Source organism: Opisthorchis viverrini (genome assembly GCF_000715545.1).
Source record: "Opisthorchis viverrini unplaced genomic scaffold opera_v5_46, whole genome shotgun sequence".
In the NCBI taxonomy this organism is placed as follows: Eukaryota; Metazoa; Platyhelminthes; class Trematoda; order Opisthorchiida; family Opisthorchiidae; genus Opisthorchis; species Opisthorchis viverrini.
In genome coordinates this window covers 1,049,235-1,068,674 of record NW_008751703.1, presented here as the reverse complement: position 1 = coordinate 1,068,674, position 19,440 = coordinate 1,049,235, and the positions used below count along the sequence as shown (strand labels likewise).

Here is a 19,440-nt window from a genome sequence, read left to right as displayed (position 1 = left end):
CTTCATCCAATAGTCGGTTAACTTCAGAGCGGATAAATTGTTCGTCGTCAAGATTATAACGTCGCGATTTTGTAGCGATAGGCTTGCAGTCGGGTGAGAGGTTAGCAAAAAGAGGTGACTCGACCGTAGAAGCAGGTAGACCGCAGAGGGTGAATGAACCTCGGTTCCCACCGAATGTGATGTCAAATTTCGTTATGTAGAACAAAGAAGTCATGGCCTATCAGCAGGTCAGCACATAGATTGGGTAATCCCAATAGTTTGATTTTTTTGTACACGGTACCCCTGTAATCGATGGATGCGTAGCAGTAGCCTCTAGTTGAACACTTCAGAGAGGTAGATGCCATGGTAATCACAGAATCGTTAGCATATGTCTTCCAGCGATGTTTACCAACTACTAAAGGAGGTATATAACTGCTCTAACTTCCTGTGTCTATGAGGGCCTGAAGCGATATCCCGTTCACCTTTATGCTGGTCACCGTGCGAGACAAGCAGATCGGGGCCGCAGCAGTCAACAGGGAAGATATGGCAGAATCCATCGTGCAATTTGAGTGATTCTTTACAGATTTGGATCGATAAACACGCTGAAAATGACCCGTTTTGCCACATGATTTACAAACTGCTTCTCTTTCGGAGCATTTTGACCGTGGATGTCTGAAAAATCACGGCATGCCCTCGTCTGGCCCCTATGTTTAAACCCGGCCTCTGCCTCTAGACTTCATCTGACTACAGCCTGGCGGTATCCCAGCCCTCACACTTTCCTCTGGTGACATGCCAGCTAGGCACCGAAAGAATGCTAAAGCTGAACGACAATTATTAGTTTATTACGTGACACATCCGTCCAATGGGCGAGCTCGGTTCTTGTAGAGAGCCCGGCTTCCGGAATGAAGGCATATCTGTTCTCGGGCTTTTGGCAGAACTGCACAGTCAGTTCAGGCCATACCATGTGTAGTCATTTAGCTGTTCTGGACTTTCCTTTCATTCCTAGCTTTTGTGGCGATTTCAGTTCAAGATCCATTTTATCTGATCGGTCACCGTTGCTGGGCACATGGGCTAATGCGGTCCGTTTTTTTGATGAATTAATGGCTCCATCTATAGCGAATATTATTGGCTGTCGAATGGTAATGTTCCTCCGTTGTCTAACTCCTTCAGTTTTCAGAAAAGTTGTGTTTTGTCTGTGCAACGGCATTTATTGTCCTCTCAACGTACTTTTTTGTCGTGCGACCAGCCTTGATTTTGTACATATTCTCCGGGTTTTTCGTGGTCGCAATGGTCTTCCGAGTAATAAACTACTGGCGGTCGAATTACCTACTTTTCATGTTGGATACCTGCTATTTGATCAACCTAATATCTCTCTGTCTTATTTGGTATGGATGCTTTCACGCTTTTAACCCTATTTTTCTTATAGGGCCTTTCCAACATGTCATAAGCTACAACGTATCCAGTTTGGACTAGCCAACGCACATGCGTATAGCGGAGCGTTTCTGTTTCGGAACGCCCTAGTGCTGCATGATTTTCAAAAATTGGTTTCCTCATTCATTCACATATTACCGGTGATTTTCTCCTATCTGTGAGTTAGTGCACATTGTGTTCCTGCTCACATATCCTTTTTATTTGGCGAATTTGCTTGGACTGCCTATTTTGTTTAACCTAAGACCTAGTCGCAATGCTTTCTGGAACAGCGAGTTCGGGTTTTACCCTTATGTCCGAAGGTGCGCATGTAGTTCTTTCGAAATCAGTCAAGACAGAACGTGACTACTACTTGGGGAAATCGATCACTATTTAGTTTGCCGCTCGGCAACTGCATGGGGATGCACCGACTCCAAATGATTCGTAAATCAAGAACAAGATATGTGTACTCTGTACAGTGGGACAAATTTTTCATGGAAAAAAGTGTTGTCTGTTTTGTTGATCCATTATAAGTGTATAGCTTGATTGTGGTTGACTTCTACAGTCTTGTACCACATGGCGTCAGAATGGTTTATCCCTGAATCTAAAGGGACGTGTGTATCAAGCTACAGTACGGGCTGTTTTGTTGTATGGCTTCGAGACTTGGCCTGTTCGAGCAACGAACCTGAGACGTCTTCAGGTGTTCAACAATCGTTGTCTCAGAACCATAGCTCGTCTGGGTTGGTGTCGGTAAATCCGTAACGAGGCAGTTAGAAAGCGTGTTTTCGGTTGTGTAACGGGTATTCCCATTGAAGAATGTGCCCAGCACCAGAAGCTGCGTTGGTTGGGACTTGTGTTACGTATGCCGAACCATCGTTTGCCGAAGAGAGTGCTGTTTTCCATGCCCAACTCAGAGTGGCGTAAACAGAGAGCTGGCCAACCTTTGACGTGGCAGAGGAGTATGAAGGAGATCACGAAACGCTTGGGTAATGTCGGTGTTACTCGCCTTCCAGGATGGCAACCGCGTGATCCTCACTGTGCCTGGTTGGAGACACTACAAGATATGGCTGCCCAGTGATGTCAGTGGCGTTCTTGTTGTCAGTTTCTATCCAGATTGCCTGAGTGAATGTCTGGAGGTGTAGGCACCTCGAAATGATTGTGTTAAACCAGCACTAAGTCTTTTCCACGTCCACCTTTATTCTTTTCTTTACAATAAGGCTTTCAAATAGATCATGGTTGTACGGCAGTGAAGCATCGGTGTTGAACACTGATTTCATGCTGTCGATGATGATGATGACCAACATAATCGAAAAAAGTGTTTCAACACCTCGCCAGTCTACAAAACCGAAGGATGAACCTGGTGCTTGTTCAGAATGTGGGTTTCGCTGGCTAGAGACATGTTTACTCCCCCACTAGGGCAAAAGTTAGAAAGTCACTATTTTACTAGCATCACGTACAACGACACTAGGAGATTGCGTCTGAGTCGAAAATTGAGCATGACAACACTAAATATTTTCTTTTCTTTACATGTACGTTTTCCGAAAATTTTGTTGCGCTGACACGGAACTGCTAAAATGACATTCGGATTACGGCAGATTTCAGGCTTTGCTAACGCATCTAGTACATTAATGAGCCTCTATCACAATCGTCACCGGTACACTTGACCATAGGTGTGCTCACAACTCCACAACGCATCGTTCATTATTTTCCTATGTAGGATAGCCTTGATTGCATCTGCCTGTTTTCTGTTTGAATTAATATGCATCCTGTCTGCTTCGTTCTATTCCCATCCAGACTGCGGTGGTTTCCGTCAGAGACATCCACCTTGTGGTACACTGCATTTTCCGATACCGGCGCTAAACCCAACATATACCTCTGGATTCATGACCTGGATTGGTTTTATGTGATGCTTATTCCCCTCACAATTTTTACTGCACGAGAGGTGAGATGTAATTCGTCTTGCTCTACAAAAGTGCTTGTTTTCAACCTCAAGTTGTTAGTCGATTTGCCAAACCTGATGTCTTTCGCATCTACTGAGCTAAAACACACTACAAATAACATATCGAAATTCTTTTAGGTGCGTCCTCTGAGCTGGACTCGGGGGTAACAATTACTTTATTCCTGTGGGTAGCATGGCAGCCGACAACGACACAACCTTACGGCCATATTACCAGTTTTCGTTACAGCACGCTGGAAACAAAAGAATGGAGTTGCTTCTTCCAACTTAGAATACATATCTTGATTGATGGTAGTGTAGGCAAATCTGTCCCTAGTCTTACAGGAAAAGCGGCCGTTTTCGTAAATAAACCGGAAGTCAATGTGTTTGTACATTGTTGCCGTTGCTTTTCAGTTTCTTTGATATCCATACTTCATGGAAACTCTCGAAAGCCTAAATGTGGCAGCCTTTTGCTTCCTTCGGTTGGGTGGACAGCTTTCAAAGTGCGGTGATGTAATTTCGAAATGGTTGGCTGGCGTCCGAAACGGCTCTCTCTAACAGTAGTTGGACCATTGCACACATGCGCATAGTCGTGTGCGCCAAGCGGAATGTGATGCTACGTGAAGCCGCTTATGATGATGTAGGCTGGAAAGAATAGGGCCAGGATGGAAAATACGCAAACGTGTGGAGAACAGCCACCCGGTCCAAGCATGTTGGCACAACTCTGAGCACTGACACTAGTTTTACCTCAAGGTGCCGACATAATCCATCACTTCCTTCCATCAAATGAATTACCGGCTCTCTGATGGGCTGATGCCCAATATCGCACCATTTGCGTGAGAAGGGACAGCCAGGCGTTAACTGTTATTCGGTTGGCTGCTAATACTTTCACATCGTGGGAGCGACCTAAAGTGAATGAGTTGGCTGCCGGCTAGTCTGGTTCTGCTTAAGCTACACTTTAATGTGGTTGTTGCACTCGGTGCAGGGTCCTTTTCGAATTATTTTGTTCCGCGCGCTGAGGTGCACTGCTTTTCGAAGCTCTTCAAGCTGGTACAGACAGCCGAGCCTCCATCAAGTGTCGGATTTTTTCACGACCCGAAGTTGACTTATATATATATATATATATATANTATATACCTCACAACCTGATGTGTTGAAGCTTTGCTGTCCATAGATAATGATTGCTTCGAACGCGCTTACGTTTGCGGCCAAAATCAGCCCGTACGCTCGCACACAGCTAACGAACAGTTAAATGAAGAACAGTCTTTGATATGCACTGGCAACCACCGAGTAGTCATCTGCATCTTGCCAATATTTGTGCTGATGTACTTTCGCAATCAGTTTTTTTCTTATTGGTTGTGTAACATTGGGGGGCAGGAATGATTTGCAATGTGTCGTCTCAAGTATTGCTCCACGACCCCCTGTAAGACATCGTTTTGAAGTGGCCTGCATTTCTCAGAATGAAAAAAAGACCATGTTCCCATTGAGGTCTGTCGTACCGGGTTACATTCGTAAGACTAATAAAGTAATAAGTCATATTAGTGATTAGCTTGGCAATGTTTGAAGACTGGTTGCTCTGTACTTACTTTTTTGTGGCCTCAAATTTTGAACAATGGGGTGGTTGTCCTTATATTGGAAGAGACGAATGAAAGCGTCCCATTTTTATGGGACGTTCATAGAACTAGGTCCATCGCCTTTTAGTTCCATGGGTTCAACAGTTCCTATCCGAGTGTACTGTTGTATCGGACAACCCGTGAGCTTGTCGAAACTTGTGTGATCTTCGTTGATCCAGTAGTGGAATGTATACATCCTAATGGTTGCTTCGTGCTCGCGAATGCCTGCAATTTGAGTTGCAGCCGAGATGGCTAAAATGCCCTTAAGGAGTAAGCTTGTGTTTAAGCTTATTGACTGCCAGGGATTGCATTCTGCGGTAGAATTGTGGACAGTTCATCCGGTCGATCAACATTTTTTTCATGCATTTCACGTTATAACGGAGTTATAACGGAAAAGTCATTGCTATCTATTAAATGGCTGATTATCCAGTCTTTCGCTAGGACATACCTCTATATGTCTTCCTACACAGTATCCCAGGAATTTTATTGCTGTCGTTTCTCTAGATTCTGTACTACCTAATCATTTATGGCTGTGTGAAACCGAGTGAAAAGCATTTGGACAGTTATCGGTACATGCACAAAAAGAAACTATTGGCCCATTTACTCTGGAATCGTTTCCATGCGAGGTGAGCTGCTTTTTTTCAGTGTAGTTGTGTGGAAGACAGATCGTTAAATTCGGACGATTTATCACATGCGCGCCCGATTAGATTGAACACCCCATCTACAAAAACCAACAGCATGGCATTATAGGTGGGTTCAGAGCAAACGTTTCATCTCGGCTATCAGAAGTGAGAAGCCGATGGGGTGTTCAGTATTCAGTCCTTGTTGTATGGAGACAATACACATCAATAGGAAGCAAGTTCAGTGCACAAACACAGGCAGTATGTTGTTTAGCTTTTTTCAGAGTGCGAACGTCAGGTGGGGTGAACTTCGGGGTTTGAGGAATGCCTCCGACGTGTCTTTGACCGTGTTGGTCCAGTTAGGTTTAGATGTTACAGCCAACAACAATTTGAGGCTAGTGTATCTATCACTGCTTATGTATGGGCTAACGTTGACGTCGCTAGCGATGGGCTGAGGGGCTGTCAGCAGTACCCTTCTTCGCCTATTTGCTCTTCTGCATGTAGCGACTAAGGTAACTTGGTTGATATAGGCCAGTACAATTTTTCAAGGAGCAAGTCGCCAGCTGACAGCGTTAATCAGGCTACCCATTAACCAACCTTGTATGACAGGCTGCTACTCTCCCCGGTGCAGTTCACTGGGTTACAGAGGTGATAATTGGCAGTGCAGCTACACATAAAGGCGATAAACCTGTACCCCACGTTCAGTAAAATGAAAAAATGGCCTTGTCAACTACAATTTCGTTTGTGATAAAACAGTGAGCTTTCTGGGCGAAAGTTCAGTCGCTGTAAACAAGATTCGCCAAACAAAAATTACACCGGTTTTACACCTAAATGCATGTGGCAAGTCGCTTACACCTTTAAACTGAATTTTCTCGGCAAATCGTTCTCTGTATCATCCCTTTTAATTTTGTAGAATGACCGGTTATGACCATCGATTACCTTTCACACGAATTCCCATGCTGGCGAACTTTCGTGGTACTTTTATCAGCTTCTCATCACCCACACATCCACTACTTTCGTTCCACTTATTATACCTGGTCTTGTTCTTCGATCACAGATGGCATTTGTTGATCTGGATCGTCTTCTGCATCCTGTCCAGTGTTGTGGTTCTGTGTCTCGCCCTGATCGCTTGGTGTAGCTACTTATTCCACAGTTGCCTGATAATCATCCAGTTGCTCACTATCAGTTGGAATGGTGCTTGCTACTACGTGGATTATTACCCCATCGAAGTACAACGCCGATGTCCTCAACCGTTGAACAAATTGCCGCTGGAAGTCTTAAATCCGGAGGATCATGAGCTCCTGAAGAACATAGATGAAGGGAAAAATCCTGGCGGGATGTGCGAAAGTGATGCTGACGTCCCCTGTAGATTGGTTAGCTGTGAATCTGCGCACAAGATTACCGAACTAACATGTCACTCTGCACATTCCGTCGATTCTTCGACGAATGTTATGTTAGAATATGACAGCATGGCTTCGAAGGAGCGCAATGGGGATAATATTGCTGTTTGAAGACGTATATTTTGGTCACACAGCCAATTGGTGCACGATTTTGTCCCGGTTTTATTCTCATTTTCATTCCTCTGTCCGTCGGTCTCACTTACTGTCTCAGGACGCGTATCTGTACGCACTTAGATCTGTTGGTAGCATTATTGTTGTCTTTCTCCTAGGTTTTGCACGTACTCACTTTGCTGTTATTTTCAGTTTGTCATATAGTCACCTACCACTCTAAAAGAATTGCCATTCACTAGTTTTTCATGTTATTTGCCCTGGTTACGTATCCTATTCACGCCACCCTCCAATGCCGTAATATGTTGTTCGCTACAGAGTGCAAGAGTAATCGGACGAAGATTCCTCACAACTACTTTACTTTTTGAAGTCATGGGTTCTCACACGATCTGGGTAGTTAGTGTCAGTGATTAAAGCCCTTTCGGAGAAGTTTGATGCAGTTTACAATGCAATCATGAGCCAGCTAAATTCCCTTAAGGCCCGAATCATTCTTTCGATCTTTTGTTACCACATGAGCCTGAATCCTACAGCGTATGCTACAATCCGTATGTGCCAAAGGTGAACACGAACTTTGATTATCCAATCAATAGCGCTGGGTCATTTTAACCAATCGATGACTTGGAACAAATACCGACCAACCTCAAGAGCCAGAGTCTATCAGATAGGGAACCAATGAATGGATGTACTTGAAAATGCAAAGAGCGTCGGACAATGTTGATCGCAATCTAGTGAAAACTCAGAAAGAGATGCCTGCAGTCCGACTCCACCCGATTGCGCTCAGCGCCTTCGCAGCGGCAGCACCTACACCGCTTGATATGACAGATCAGCGGAAGCTAGAAGTGGTGATTGTAGAGAGGATTTTCTATGCCCGGGCGGATTTCATTTGATATAGAAGGAACGACAGCTGTTGATGTTCCTGCATGCAGTTGAAGCTGCTCGTGTCGTCGCCAGTTCGCTGAATCGGTGTCTGCTGTCGTCGAACGCTGTATTGTGGGATAGGCGAACAAAAAGTCCGCAACGTTCCGATTTTCCACCCGGGACGTCGAGTGCCTTCATCACTAGAATACCATGTCGGAGAGTACTGATATGTCATTAAAAAAATGGTCGAAGGAGGCCAGTGTCAATTTAAGAATCTCTCCCTGATGTACTCCAAAGACTGAAGTACCTAGGCACTTCCATGTGCCAAGCTATCCGACATGGAGAAACTTATTCGGTTCGTATGGGAAAATGGAACATCACGGTGAACTAAGCATACAGTGATCCTTTGTTAGAAGATGCGGCCAGAATTAGCAACCACGCTCGGCTTCGGTAGGGCTTGACGTTATGTTTATTGTGAGGTTTGGTTAGACCGACCTATCTGCGTTGTCATGTGCTATGCAAACGCGACGCAGTGCGATAGGAAATGACCTACATGCCACGTCCTGTAAGCGGTTGTGCATACCCACTGACGCTTGCTACGCTCCGATCCGCTCCCTAACATCGCAATGATGATGTCATCTGGATTAATGATGAATCGGTTGCAATCAAATTGCCAAGCTCAGTGTGCAAACAAACGACCAGCGGCTTAAGTTCACTACGTCAAACAGTGCTTAGTCCGACCAGGCCTCACAAATTGCTGTAGTTAAACACCGCACCGTGCACATGTCGCACTTTCCACGTTTTTCCGGAACATTTCGCTGCTTACTTCTGTGGCTAGGTCACGATATGTCACTTCCGCTAATGTTGGATTGTTGAACACTGAACCCAAGCCCTTTCAGCACTTACTTCTCGGATTGTTTTACAGAGTAACATCGAGTTCGGGAGTGCATTAATTCAAAGAACTATTTTCGCCTAATGGATGCGCCTTCTAGATGGGCAAAAGATTCGCGTATGGAAGGTTTTCGAACGGCACTGACGAACATTTTCAGTAGTTTCCATCGTTACTTGAGCAGGACAATGTTTTGGAAAAGCGAGACTTGGCAGTAGAAAGCCGAACATAGGATAACAACACACAATCCTCACTCGCCTGCCGCTGAACTCTTTACTGTTCTGTGACTGCAATAATTCGGACCATATTGCGTAGTATTTAACCTCAATTTGGTGTGTCTGGCGAGTTGTGTGAATCACTAGTCTATCCGGGCATACTCCCATCTTTCCCACCCGATTTGGCAGCCGCAGTTTATCGCGTATGAACGCTGTAGACTGGGACACAAACAAGCTAAACTGTACCCAGGCCGCTGTATGCAAGGCCTTGCTCGATGGGCAAACTTCAAAACGGATACATCTAGGATGGATCAGTGGTTGGAGTGCGAATTTACCGACTGGAAGGTCCGTGATTGGAAACCGACCTCTGCCTCTCGACTTCTGTTTAGACTTGGGCGACTTGGCAGTATCCCAACCCTCGCGCCTCCCTCTGGTGGCATGGCATTTAAGCACCGAAAGGGTGTTACAGTTGAACTATTTTTTCGGACACATCTGCTGTCCGCTTGCATCTCAACACAACACTACATTCCCAGCGCTCGTGCTTCCTTCGGGTGGCATGGCAGCTAGGTACCGAAAGGGTGTTACAGCTGAACTATTTATTGTTTTTTACACTTCAGCCGTGACAACTAAATAGACGATTGACTTCTGAGTTGGACTTACTAGTTTGGAGGTACGGTCAATTTTGCGCTAGCTAACATGTCCATATTATTCCCATTTCCGTGAAGCTACGTTCCGGGGCAAACAAACCATTTTCAAACAAGTTTAGTCATCAACGGAACACCGATGACGCTCTCAAGGATTTGTGACAAACGTTTGCGAGCAAACTCGGGGAACAGATCTACGACCAATTAAGGTGCATGAACTAAACATACTTCGACATAATAACATAATCACTTACGGTCGCAAGCAATTAATCAAACAAATTAACCCACTCAAAGTAGGTTAGATTGGTTGATTGGATCCCTTCATCAAAAAACATACAAGACTTGCTTCCAACGTTGATGGGTAGCAGGTGTGGTGTGACTTCGTGTAGAAGTATTACAAATATAAATAACAATTTTGTAGAAACACTCGTAAGTCATCTGCTATGTTTTGAATTGTCTAAAGACGAATGTTTCTATGCATTTACATCCCTACATGTGTGAAATCCTCATTAGAGAAAAGTGTAGGATTAAAATCAACAATAGTATCAACAAAGTACGTTTGCGACAGTCGTGCAAAGTACCTTGTAACGCATCATTTTTATTGCTTCCCATCATTCTACGGATATTACAAGTCCCACTAACAACCTACTTCCAACTGCTATAGCACGCAGGTCAACGAAGTGCATACTGCACCTAAGAAGGATATCCAACCAAATTAAAGTGTAAGCCCCCCTAACCCATCCATGGTAGGTATCAGTCACCCACAATAAATAAACTGAATTTTCGACTAGCATTCAGCAATGATTAATCGTAACTAGTGGAGAGAGGAAACTGGTTTGTCTTGAAACTCGGTCAAACTCGAAACTTATTCAGTTGGCCTGACGAAATTTTGTGTCAAGATGAAGTGTTACCCAGCAATCCACTGAGTGTTTACCAAACCTATCCGGAGAGATAACTTTTCAACCAGTCCCATTTCTAGCTAACTGATTCAAGTCGGCTCAAGCAGCGTCAGCTACCTCATCCACTGGTACATGTGTCCCTTCTCGGAGAGTTGTGTGCGACGATCAAATGCTCGGCAATTCCCAAGGTGTCCCGTTAGCGAATTCCATGTAGACCGAGTTGATATCAAACTCCACAAAGAGTCTATCCATAATCAGAGGGAACCAGTGACGGTACTCACTCCTAATATGTGTTTGATTTCCCAGCTTTAGAATGCTAGATACGAATCTGTCCGTTATTCACCCCATATGGCTTAACGATTTTTGGTAGCTCGCAAAATGGAGCGTGAAAGATACTTTAAGGATACCACCTATTTTCTCTCACGGATCCTAAATAGCTACCAACATCAACCCTGTAACCCGTTATACACATAAGAAGGCCAATGCTAGTGTGTCAATATGGTCCATTATTTTATGTTCGTTTGTTATTCGCCATATTCCAAAATTTCAGTGGCTCGTGTAGTTACGCGTCATACTATGGAGATAACAAAGTTCGCATCATGACACAGTAAGAAGATATTCTGTCAACTCAAGATGGACTAGAAGAACAATGCACCATACTCAAGTGGACTCATTCCTGTGCATGGTTTTGCGACGTTAATCCAAACAAGCTGTTTGAAAAGAAGCGAGACTGTTTGGGTAGTATTACAATGTAGAATTGGTCACTCTGTGCATTTGCTAAACACTCAGGTTTAACGAAACAGCGACAGGCGCTTAAAAAGCCAAAACAGGACATGGTTGGTGGGAATAGGTACATAAGTTCCTGGAGAACAAGGACAGCTACGAGAGGACACTATGTTGTGCTGGATAGTCCGATGGCATTCGCGTCGATACCAAATAGATCAAGTATCTCCATTTTCCCCTGCGAACCGCCTTCATGATACTTAAGCAGTTCCTCCAAAGCTCCTTGAGCCGCTCTTTTCCACTTTTCTGTTAATAACTCCATTTTCTTCATCTCAGGCTGTGGTTGGTTTCGGACTATTAACTTGAATAACCACAAAAATTACGTCATTCTGATACCGATTGAGTAATCTCAGTTGACGAAGTAAGTCCTGTTTAGAAATGTTGTCAAACTATAAGGAAATGTATTGTGATGCATGAAATGAAACTCACTGAAATTTCCCGTCGCTGCGATGAAGTTGCTGGTTCCATCATTTGGAACTGTAAGAAAGAACACATGCGAAAGTAAAAGGGAACAAAATCACCCGTCAAAAAACTAGTCAACAGACGGAACCCTCATTCAGGCAGTGCTATATAGAGTAATTTCAGAAACGTTCTAGCGCGATGGGTTATATCTGATTCGAACAATCTCCACGGAAACAACTCCACTGTATGGATATCTGTGCGGGAAAGTGCTAAAGGGTGCAAACAGACACTAACAAGCCTATCCGAAAGGACCGAATCAACGACTAAAAGTTTCGAAATGCATGGAAGAGTTTATTACAGTGATCGTCACATGGAAGGCCATTATATTTACAAAACCATATACAACCAGGCTTGTAGGAAAATGATCTACTGAAGCGGGGTTTCGCTGATGAATTAAGGAAGAGATAGGTCCATTTAGTTTCCACGGATCAGGTGACTCCGAGAAATCAAGGCCGAGGCAGCGTGTTCAATTCCAGCATCGTCCAAACCGTCAAGAGTAAGTCGGCGCACGCAGTCTTCTACAGTGCTGATACTGCGAAGAGTGCTGTCAGTCACTGAACCAAACAGTATTCGTTCTGCGTAGACATGCATTAATTTTGGAGCGAACGGAGCAGCAAGAATGCAGAGGTCCGGAAGTGCAGGCAACAATGTAGAGATGAGTGAGTCACTGGGGTTAATTTTGTTGGATAAAAGGGGCATAAAAAAGGACTGGACAATCTCCGCCGACAAGTGCGGATAGTGACTGAGCAACCGCAGGAGTAACTTCACGGCAGTTGTAGAGACATTCTCATTGGAATGAGAGAGCAGACGCGTGAGCTCCAACTGAAAGACGAAAGGAAACTGAATCAAATATCGACGGAAACAAATACAAACAAGCTTGAAGGTGTGAACATGTTTCAGCCATCAAAATCCAGGTGGCCCCGAAAGAAACACATTAAGGAAAATTAGTTCGGCCTTTCAATGGAAGAAGCTTTCGACATCATGTCATACCTCTTCCCAGACTACCCAGTGGATTACACCGCGAGTTTTGCACCTGTCGCGTCCTTCTAAAGAATCGATGGGCGTTAAGGTAAAATAACCGGTTTCACAGTTCTGACTACGTTGATAGCCTGGTAGAGCAAGACAGACCCATAAAATTCAGCCGTCAAAAAAGTAGACAAACCATGTCTAGATGGAGCACCAATACGGGGATACTCTGAATAAATCGAGAACATCGAGTTTCTGTTGCTTCTCCCACAATTAATCGCGAATAACCGACACATATCTATTAGCTGACGCTGTTGAACGTACAATAATGCTGCTACTGATATGCAGTGTCATTCTATTCGTTTCCATAAGCCAAAATAATGTGGTCCCCTTCCACTCCAGAATAAAACCTCTAGAGGAGAGCCGAGGGTACAACTCGTCCAAGCTGGCACATTTCAGTAATATACAACCTTCAATTTTCCTATCACATAAAATCGTGACGAACAGCTTTCACCTTGGAGTGTTAGGTCTGGGTGCTATAGTGATTCGGTGGGCTACACTGACCGTGACGGCGTTCTTCAGATTACCTGGGGGTTCTGAAGTATTGGCCAGTGGTATACGTGGCATGCGAGTAGCACTACCGGACTGAATGCACTTCATCAGGCTCGATCTCAACAAACCTAAATCCTAATTACGGAGCTTTGATGATATAAACATGGAAAATATCTGAAAGAAGTCAGGTATTCACGTGTACATATCGAACTGAATGTGGGTTACTGTTTTTAATGCATGAAATAACTTTTCTTCACATATGTAATTACTCTTTGATTTTATCAGAAAACCGAAAAAAAAATATGATGAAAGTCGATCAAGAGTAAACTGACCTTGTATTGAAGTAAAACTTCAGTACACCGCTTTGAAGCATCGTCCAGGTCTTCCAGTAGTTGTGGGATATCTGGGTGGTTCAGAGTACAGAGAACAACAAAAACAGAAGTCAATATTGAGAACTCAAGAGCATGGTTCTCGCCTGCAGAAAAGGATGTAACATTTCTAAAAACACGGCAGCATCTTCGAAGGACTCATTGACTGGGTATTTCTCAACCGCAAAACGCCCTCTGTACAGGATAACGAATCATTTGCATCCGAGTGTTTGCAGTAGCACTTGTGTGTGGTGTGACATGTGGCTTCACCTGAATCAGCCACTCGAATAGCTACAGAGTCACTGTTTCGGTTCTTATAAGGTTTCCTTGAGGTGGATCGCAATGGAAAGTGTTCTGTGCCATTGAACTTTTCCCTTCAGCGAGAGTTTACCTACTTCATGAGGTTCCTCATATAATTGGAAGTTACACAAAGCGCGGCGAAGAAAGAAGACTCAACACACGAATCAATCAAATAAGGAAAAGCATACCCAGAATAAGGAAGCATAGCACCCATAGATTTTTATCATCGATAAGTCAAATTAGCTGGAGTTACTGTGAACAAGTTGCACGGCTGGGGAGAAGCTGAGAACTGAGGAGGATGACGGTGACTAGGGAACTAAATATGATATGTTAAGAGTACTCAGATGGCTGTTTCGGTTTGTGCATGAGACGGTTATTAAGACACTACGATAATGAATTTCATCTGTTACCCCCACAGCGAAGATATGGGATAAGCATATTTGATTCATACTCCTATACGAGCAACACGATCTAATAAATCGCGAAAAGGATAAAAGAAGTTAACACGAATTCCTTACTCGTAGTATGGGACGAGGTACCAGGATGGATGCTACATAACATGGTATCAAGCGCCCAGCGCTCCTTGGAAAAATGGTCTGGGGAAGATCCCGATAGCTTCGACCCATGAACAAATGGTTGACAACCCAATATGTCCAACAGGCAACCAGCATCTTCTACCCTGGGGCCAAGGAAGTCAAGTGCAACGCGGAATCCCGACTGTTCGGTGGGCCGACCACTATCCGGTCTGGGAAGTTTTCGAATCCACGGGGCTAATCTTCCATAGTGTTGCAACAACCGAATCAATCTGACAGCAAGGCTACCAGATTTCCGACTCGTCCCATGAGATCGCGTCAGGACACCAATGAGGTTGACAAACACACGGTCGATGCTGCTACTGCACAAAGGATACGAGATTGGAAAGTTATCAACAAAACCGAAAAAAATCAGATTACCTATTCGGTGACATGTCAAAAGGCATGAGCCTCGTTAAGGATTCGCCGACACCAACCCACACGAGCTATGGTTCCGATACAACGATTATCGAGCACCTAAAGACGTCTCACTTCCACAGCTCGGACAGGCCAAGTTTCATAGCCCGCACGTCTCTTGATTTCATAGCCCGCACGTCCCTTGAGATTCAGTGATATACCGCTTTGGCGTCATAAATGCCTCAAATTAGCAAACGCGATCCAGGCCTTGCACATTCGTGAATAGGCCTCATCTATCACACTACAATCAGAACTAATACAACTTCCAAGATACATAAAACTATCCACAACCTCCAGTACCTCTCCCTGGATTGTAAGTAGCGTGTTCAGTGTCCACGAGCATGACCTCGCACTTTGTGGGCGCAGAGTATACACCAAAGGACCTCAAACTTAAAAAAAACGTTAAAAGACTTGTAACCAGACTCGACCAAGTAACCATTGGCACCGTGAACAAAGAGAATATATCGGTGATACTCAAGTTGTCCTCCGTTATCTAGTTATCCATTCCATTCCGATAAGAACTGGTCGAGTGGATCAACTATGATTTTGAGAAAACGTGATGGGAGTTCCTTCTCAAGAAGGAATTGACTCTGAGGCGTAAAAGAAAACTGCAAGATACACAAATCAGAATTAGAGAACGAGCCGGCAAGAAATCTTTGAACAATATATGATTGTAACAATCTCGACCACCACATGATTGTGTAAAACGGACAGCTCAAAAGGGTGGGCAAAGAGACATGCGCACTTGCCTATAATATGCAGCTGCATCACTAAAAAGTATCGGTTGACAACCATCAGACAAGTTGGCATTTCTGTTAGTCAGGAGCTCCGGGTCAGACGTCTCACCCACCGCAGTGGTGGTGGCCAGTAACTCTAAAAGATGTAAAATACTGCTGAAAAGTAAGTGCGATCCCTTGGATGAGAACTGCGTTCGATTTCTTTCCACAAGTCCGTCGCTGAGCGTGGATAGAATAGGCAGCAGAGAAAGGAAGGCACGCGGGTGATAGATTACGAGTGATTTGCTAGCCAACCGGGCGGTCTCACGAACTTGGGAGTTTGTGGACGTCATTCCCACCAGGATCAAGGGTCCAAGGCGATCGATCTGTAACGGGAAAGAATGAATTGAGAAATACTGTCAGGTTTTATTATATTACCATCGATCCACGTCCATGCCAAAACCTGGTCCACTGTCATAGTATTACCACACAATTGGGATCGAAGTTCGGTTTCATCGTTATCTTGGCCAAGTGGAGGGCTTGGCCAAACGCAATACGAAGACTGTTCACGGAGCAAATTGCTCATTGAAGGACATTGGTCTTTCATTAGTATACTATTAACCCCAATTGTCGGCATGCATTATTCAGGTTGCCACTTCCAGTCGATTGCAGTTAGGAAAATACACAAGTTCAATGGATGTTATCAGTGGAATCGTCCAATCACAGCACTCGTTTTGGCACGTTACTGTCAGTGACAGGTCTAGCCCACACTTATAACTCACCTTCCCAGCAGGTGTCACTGACTCTATCGTTGCTTTCTCAAATGATTGACGGTATTTTTTTGAAGTAAAAAAAATTGACGGCTATATGTTGAATGTAAAAAAAAATAGTCTTCTCAAGCCACCTTGCTTAATTTTTGTTTACCGTGACAAATGTTGCGTGATCGATTAGTACTACTGGTGACTCCCAACAAGAAAGAAACAGATCAGTTTTCAACGCATATTGAAAGCTTCGAATGATAATACAAATCGGGATAAATGGAAACTGGTTAACTCATTTTTTATCAGGGACATCATAAACTGAGGACAAACCAAATTTAAATGGACTTCAGTCACTAACATTGTGTAGAAAGTTCGAGACATGAAGGTGAGGGCTATAATAACCTCGGGCAGAGTGAGTGGACAATATGTTACATGCTTATTGGGTAGAAATTGTCACCAACAAGCTGTTATTTCCTCACTCCGCGCGGGCCTATGCCGTTTCGGAACTTTGTAACCATCGGCGAGATCCCATTACTTTCACATTTAGGACGTTCCGAGTAAAAATTAAAGGATGATGGAGAGGAGTCTAAAGGTGTCATAGTAGGAATTCAATATGCTCCAGTTATGTGCAATTAATCTCTCCAATAATATTCGACAGCTGACGTGCTTAGGGTCATCTGATTTCTGGCATACTGAAACGAAATTTCACCCGCGACGAGGACAACCATTTCACTTGGGACTCCTAATGCTTACTTGCATTTAGATACTATATGTCAATCATGAGTGATATCATCCAGGCGAAAAAAAAATAAAACAAATCGTTCAGCTGTAGCGCCCTTTCGGTGCCTAGCTGCCATGCCACCCGAAGGGAGCACGAGGGCTGAGATACTGTCAGGTTGCCCAAGCCTAGACAGGGGAAGTCGAGTGGCGGAGGTCGGGTTCGAACCTCCGGTCAGTAAGTTCGTGCTCTAACCACTTGAGCCATCTCGCCCCCAGGCGAAATGAAAAACAGTACCTACTTTGTGAACCCGGACTTGCTGTCAGATGGACTGCGATCAGCTTCAAATGGAAGAAGAAATATGAACAATATCCTCATGGTCATTTGCAAGAACGAAAGCTCGAAACAAAAGAAACACTACACTATCACAATAACAAATTCGAACACCCGAGATGGATTGGTGGAGAGACATTCGTGGTACATAGTGGGAACTCCAGTAGGCGTTACGAACAGCTTACCTCTGGTCTATTCAGAAGCCGATCGGAATCAGAAGTCACTTCCGTAGCAGGAAACGAGACCAAACGTCTGGCACCAGCTGAAGTTAATTGCTGGATAGAACCCGGCCAACGCATGTAAAGGTAAAGCATAAGACGTTGGCTTATCCGCACCAGACTTTGTCCTATGTGCGCATTTCCATCCTTTAGTTTGGAGAACAGATGAATGGATTCCGGTTGGAGATATGGTAGTTGGTTTTGAATGTCCTCAATAGTGAGAAAGTCGGCGTTGTATTCCAGGTAGAGAAAACATTCTTTGGACCATCGAGTGATTGCCAAATCCAATAAAGGGGTCCTTTTTGACAGCAAAAGATCGAGCTGCGTACAAGAAAACAAGGGTAGTCCTAATTAGAAAAACCGACATTTGTCTTGCCGAAAAAATGACATTTTAAGCAAAACAGACCAACGAAGTTAATTGCTGACGGTAAGTTCGTGTATAACACAACCCTATCAGCCACCCTGTTCTAGACACCTATGGTTCCACCTGAACTACAGCACTGTCGTACTGATGTTAGTACGAAACTTCATTAAATAAGGCCTGCTCATCTCTGTATTTAGTGTTTTCTAGGAAGTACTAAAAGGTTTTGTACGAATCAGCTCACTTGGTGCATCTCCAAACGAGTAACGAGTAGCAGACTAGAGGAACCTCTAAGGTATCGATATCAGCAGACTGTAAATACCCAGGAATCAATCACTGATAAACATAAATGGAATCCTGTCCTTCAAACGTGTCTACTCTGTACTGCCGAATACAATGATAATATGAATCCCTAGTGTTCTTGGTGAGTCTTCATCAGAGAACAAATGGTATTGTGCACCACAATTGTTAAGTGTTCGGAAGCGTTTGGTTGACTGACTTGACTGGTTCTGTTATGATTGGTTATTCGAAGCCCTTGACTGCTTTAACTGATGTGCTGACTGAAATAAACTAGCTTTTCTCATAAGATGATATAAATCCGAAGTTTTCTTCGATTACAAGCTTCGGTAGTTGGTTGAATGTTCACAAACCCAATCGCAGTTTCTCGACTTCTCCTGTCTAGGCTTGGGTACTCCGACAGTATCCCGACCCTCGTGCTTCCTTCGGGTAGCATGGCAGCTAGGCACCTGAAGGGTGTTACAGCTTAACGGTTCTTTTGTTTGACCGATTGTTTGTAACTTGTGAAGTGCTGATTCTAGCTCGTATTCTATGTCGCTTGGTACTTCGATGAGAATGGTCACGCATCCGTGAGCGATTTGTTAGGAAGTATAGCCGGAAACTGGGCTATCGGCAGAGCTCAGGTAGGAATAAGTAGTGACGTTTCCAACAGGTCCCTGACGGTCCATCAAGGATAGCACACTTTACGGTCCAATTTAGCCTAGTTGTATCATTGGGAACTGTGACAAGGAAAGATATACATACACAACCTAGCGATAACATCAAAGCTTATCCAGAGAGGACTTCTCACCTCATGAACTGTGGTTTCACAGAGATTTCTACACTCATTTAGTACATGGGACACCAGGCACAGCGCTTCAGACCAAGTAAGCTGGGCCAATTCAGCCAAGGCAGTGGCCGTATCGGGACGACCCCGTGCTTCTGAGCGTGGGACGGAGAATGAGACCCGTGGCAAAGTGAGTGCAGCCTGGATGAAATTCAACAACCGTGTTGAACTGCGGATCAGAAAAAAACAAAGTATACTCGTAGTTTCATCCCGTATTCTATA

General features: G+C 44.2%; 3 protein-coding genes across 3 annotated transcripts in view; 1 reads left to right on the top strand and 2 right to left on the bottom strand.

The window, feature by feature from the left end:
* Window positions 1-1,079: 1,079 nt before the first annotated feature.
* T265_03339 (hypothetical protein) lies at window positions 1,080-7,376 on the top strand (the record flags this gene model as incomplete). Its single annotated transcript, XM_009167800.1, has 6 exons — window positions 1,080-1,118; window positions 1,150-1,364; window positions 1,406-1,567; window positions 3,181-3,328; window positions 5,440-5,561; window positions 6,613-7,376. 6 exons carry the CDS (start codon window positions 1,080-1,082, stop codon window positions 7,064-7,066), a joined length of 1,140 nt encoding a protein of 379 aa, XP_009166064.1.
* On the bottom strand, window positions 6,738-11,846 carry T265_03338 (hypothetical protein; the record flags this gene model as incomplete). The annotated part of the gene is made up of 3 exons (XM_009167799.1): window positions 6,738-6,856; window positions 9,088-9,499; window positions 11,781-11,846. 3 exons carry the CDS (start codon window positions 11,844-11,846, stop codon window positions 6,738-6,740), a joined length of 597 nt encoding a protein of 198 aa, XP_009166063.1.
* Window positions 11,847-12,097: 251 nt separating this feature from the next.
* Window positions 12,098-19,440, bottom strand: part of T265_03337 (hypothetical protein) — a gene marked incomplete at both ends in the record, with an annotated part of 63,358 nt that continues 56,015 nt past the window's right edge. The window contains 6 exons of the mRNA XM_009167798.1: window positions 12,098-12,635; window positions 13,664-13,734; window positions 14,539-14,894; window positions 15,789-16,090; window positions 17,702-18,055; window positions 19,183-19,387. Coding sequence (XP_009166062.1) covers window positions 12,228-12,635; window positions 13,664-13,734; window positions 14,539-14,894; window positions 15,789-16,090; window positions 17,702-18,055; window positions 19,183-19,387 — 1,696 coding nt within the window. The remainder of the gene's footprint in view (window positions 12,636-13,663; window positions 13,735-14,538; window positions 14,895-15,788; window positions 16,091-17,701; window positions 18,056-19,182; window positions 19,388-19,440) is intronic.